Source organism: Trachymyrmex septentrionalis, unplaced genomic scaffold (assembly GCF_001594115.1).
Source record: "Trachymyrmex septentrionalis isolate Tsep2-gDNA-1 unplaced genomic scaffold, Tsep1.0 scaffold2, whole genome shotgun sequence".
In the NCBI taxonomy this organism is placed as follows: Eukaryota; Metazoa; Arthropoda; class Insecta; order Hymenoptera; family Formicidae; genus Trachymyrmex; species Trachymyrmex septentrionalis.
In genome coordinates this window covers 2674301-2677538 of record NW_017305179.1, presented here as the reverse complement: position 1 = coordinate 2677538, position 3238 = coordinate 2674301, and the positions used below count along the sequence as shown (strand labels likewise).

At 37.8% G+C, this 3238-nt stretch overlaps 1 protein-coding gene across 2 annotated transcripts in view; it reads left to right on the top strand.

The window, feature by feature from the left end:
- Positions 1-3238, top strand: part of LOC108747398 (sodium-coupled monocarboxylate transporter 1-like) — a 6651-nt gene that overhangs the window by 681 nt on the left and 2732 nt on the right. Inside the window, exons 1-6 of one of the 2 annotated variants that reach the window (XM_018484821.1) lie at positions 352-785; positions 1064-1409; positions 2095-2249; positions 2357-2497; positions 2643-2751; positions 2925-3146. In XM_018484821.1, coding sequence (XP_018340323.1) covers positions 559-785; positions 1064-1409; positions 2095-2249; positions 2357-2497; positions 2643-2751; positions 2925-3146 — 1200 coding nt within the window. In that variant the 5' untranslated portion in view covers positions 352-558. Of the gene's footprint in view, positions 1-351; positions 786-1063; positions 1410-2094; positions 2250-2356; positions 2498-2642; positions 2752-2924; positions 3147-3238 lie in introns of those variants that run through there. The other variant, XM_018484822.1, reaches the window with a different exon arrangement.

The window sequence follows — 3238 nt, the reverse complement described above, 5'->3', positions numbered from 1 at the left end:
CACACACACACACACACACACACACACACACACACACACTTTACGTAGTCAATTCGTACAACAGTTAAATCCAATAATATCCTTTCAATTATCTCTCGCACCGATCCTAATACAATCCTGTCAGATTTAATAAATCCGACGTACGTAATGATGATTGTGAGTACAGTTCATCACTCTCGTTTTCTCACACGTTTCTACTTTTTCGTTTTTATTCCAATCCAATTACTCCAAAATCATTAATAAAGATACTAAATAGTAAATATCAGTTTCGTCATCAAAGCCCGTTACTTACGTTATCATATGTGTACCGGGGTTATAAATTAATCTCTCACGGTGGAATTATGACATACATGTGACGGTATATTTGCAAGTCAGCAATACCAGATTGCGTTTGTTCCTTGTTTTTTACACCAGATGAATAGAGATCGGGGGGTGACGGACGCAAAGGACGGGAAGCACACTATATGTATCGCGTATCGCATTATCCGTTCGGTACTCGTAGGAAAAGGTTGATTCGTTGATCCATTCAAAATTCATTCAAGAGACGAGGAGAAAATAATGGAGAATCCCTTCACCACTGGCATCACGTTTAGCCAAGAAACGGAGAATTTGAATCGTTTCATGTTCGGATGGCTTGACTACACGCTCTTCAGTCTGCTACTGCTCGTCAGCGTTCTTATCGGCGTGTACTTTGGCTTCTTCAGCAAGCAAGACAGTACAACGGAATATTTTCTGGGTGGTAAACGGATGGGATGCTTTCCTGTCGCAATGAGCATCATCGCTAGGTCAGTGACTCCTTCTTTTCGATAAACAAGTGGATTGAAAGAACCTTACGCCATTCTGTGCTAGAGATCTGAGAGATACCAAATATCTCGCATGACCAATATTATTCCCTTCGGTTCTTTTCTTTTAATTTACATTTTTCCAGATATTTCATTATTATACGAAGAAATATCTAGAAAAAATGCTTTATATATATATATATGTATGTGTGTGTGTGTATATATATATACTAGTATATATACTAGTATATATATATATATATATACATATACCTGTTTAGCCACATCTCGGGTATCAGCTTGCTGGGCATCCCCACGGAAGTTTTTCATCACGGAACTCAGTATGCCGCGTGCATCTTCACTGCAATTTTCACTGCCGTGATCACCTCTTACATTTTCCTACCGGTGTTCTACAAGTTGCAACTAAACAGTACTTTTGAATATCTGGAGGTGCGGTTCACCAGGCCAGTCAGAATCCTTTCTTCAGTGCTGTTCACTGTCTCGCTCTTCACGTACTTGCCTATTGTCGTTTACGTACCTGCCCTCGCCTTCGCCCAAGTCAGCAATTTCAGCGTTCACGCAATAACGCCGATACTCTGTATCGTGTGCATCATTTATACTAGCATTGTAAGTGAATGGTAAAGCGCAATCTTATACCTCTGGATACGTTAATGTCTCTGAAATTAATAACAAGAATCGTTGCCATATAGTTTTAAAGTGGAATGAAAAGAGATTTTATAATTCGAGTCATTTATTCTTGATCAGCAAAAACTTGGAGATTTACATATATTATTATATATACATATAATATATTATATTTATGAAGAGTGTCTTGTAATGATGCATAATCTGTTCTTATTGGGCAGGTAGAGCAGGCTGAACTGAGTCGAAGAGTCCTCTATCATTTTGCAATTTTCGCAATATTTAACGAAATATTAATTTTTAAACATTGCAGAATAAGCGGATAAAATCGATGCACGAGACAACTTTAAGATATTTCTCAAAATTCTTTATGAAATATCTTAAAGACATCTTAAAGTTGTCTTAATTATACGTCGATTTTCGAGACATTCTGCTCATTGGTTAACTAAAAAAAGAAATTTGCAAAAATTGCAAAATGATAGAGGACCTTCCAATTCAGTTTAGTCGGCCGCTTTACTGCCCACGAGAGATTATATAATATATGTATTGTATATGCGGTCATTACCGGACACTTTGTATGTATAAAATCGTCGTGCACACAGTAATGAACAAAAGTTGTAAATTTTGAAATTTTATATTTCGTTTATCATTAAACGCTTTCATTACGCAGGGCGGTCTGAAGGCAGTGGTGTGGTCGGACACTATACAATTTTCCGTAACCGTCGGAGGACTCTTTTCAGTTCTTGTACTGGGGATAATGTCTGTTGGTAGCGTTGGAGAAGTGTGGAGGATTTCCGGCGAAGGCGGTCGTCTCATTTTCTTTGAGTAAGATAAAAAAGGAATAAAAAAAAAAGAGTTTCTCTTCATTTTTTATTATTTATATTAATTCATTAATTGTTAATGCCACATTTTAAGAATGCTTCCTTTATTAGCATGGATCCGAGTCCGTTCGCGAGAAATACTTTTTGGGGTATGACTATAGGTATGACGATAATATGGCTCGGACATCTCGGCATTCATCCAGGTACGGTGCAGCGATTTCTGTCAGTGCCCAGAGAGATTGACGCTAAACAGTAAGCCTCTTTCAAGCTATTCCTGTAAATTGTAAACTCGCGCCTTTAAAGAATTAAAGCGAATTTTAAAAGAGCCGGAAAACTTTGTTAGCAAAATAACGTACGAGTATATACATATAATCGTTTTCGTTTTCTGCATACATAGCGGACTGGCGATTACGGCGGTAGGAATGATAATTGTCAAACTGATCTGCGTGTTCACTGGATTAATCATGTTCGCGAAATATCATGATTGCGATCCTTTCCTGACCAAAGTATGTATGACGTATTTACAAACTGTGCGTTTCGATATTTATATGTATAAATTAAATGTTTAAAAGACGAAAGTGTTTGTCGATTTTTATATTTCTGTTATGCTACGTTTTATTACACGTAATTGTGTGATATTTCGATCGCAGAAAATTATAAATTTTTGTCGTTTGAGCAGTCGATAAGTCGCACCGATCAAACTCTACCGTACTATGTAATGGACGTCGCTGGGCATCTGCCAGGACTTCCGGGATTATTCCTAGCTGGTCTGGTGAGCGCTGCACTCGCGACTATGAGCGCCAGTTTGAACACCGTGTCCGGTACCATTTATGAAGATTTTATAAAACCGTGGATCCCGGATAGCCCCAAGAAGGAAGCCATAGCCGCCAACATTATGAAGGTACGTGTTGACATAATTTTTATTCCCCTCTTAAGAGGGGAGTCTTTTTAAAAAATTAAAGATTAAGATTAAGGCTGATTAATCTATCAATC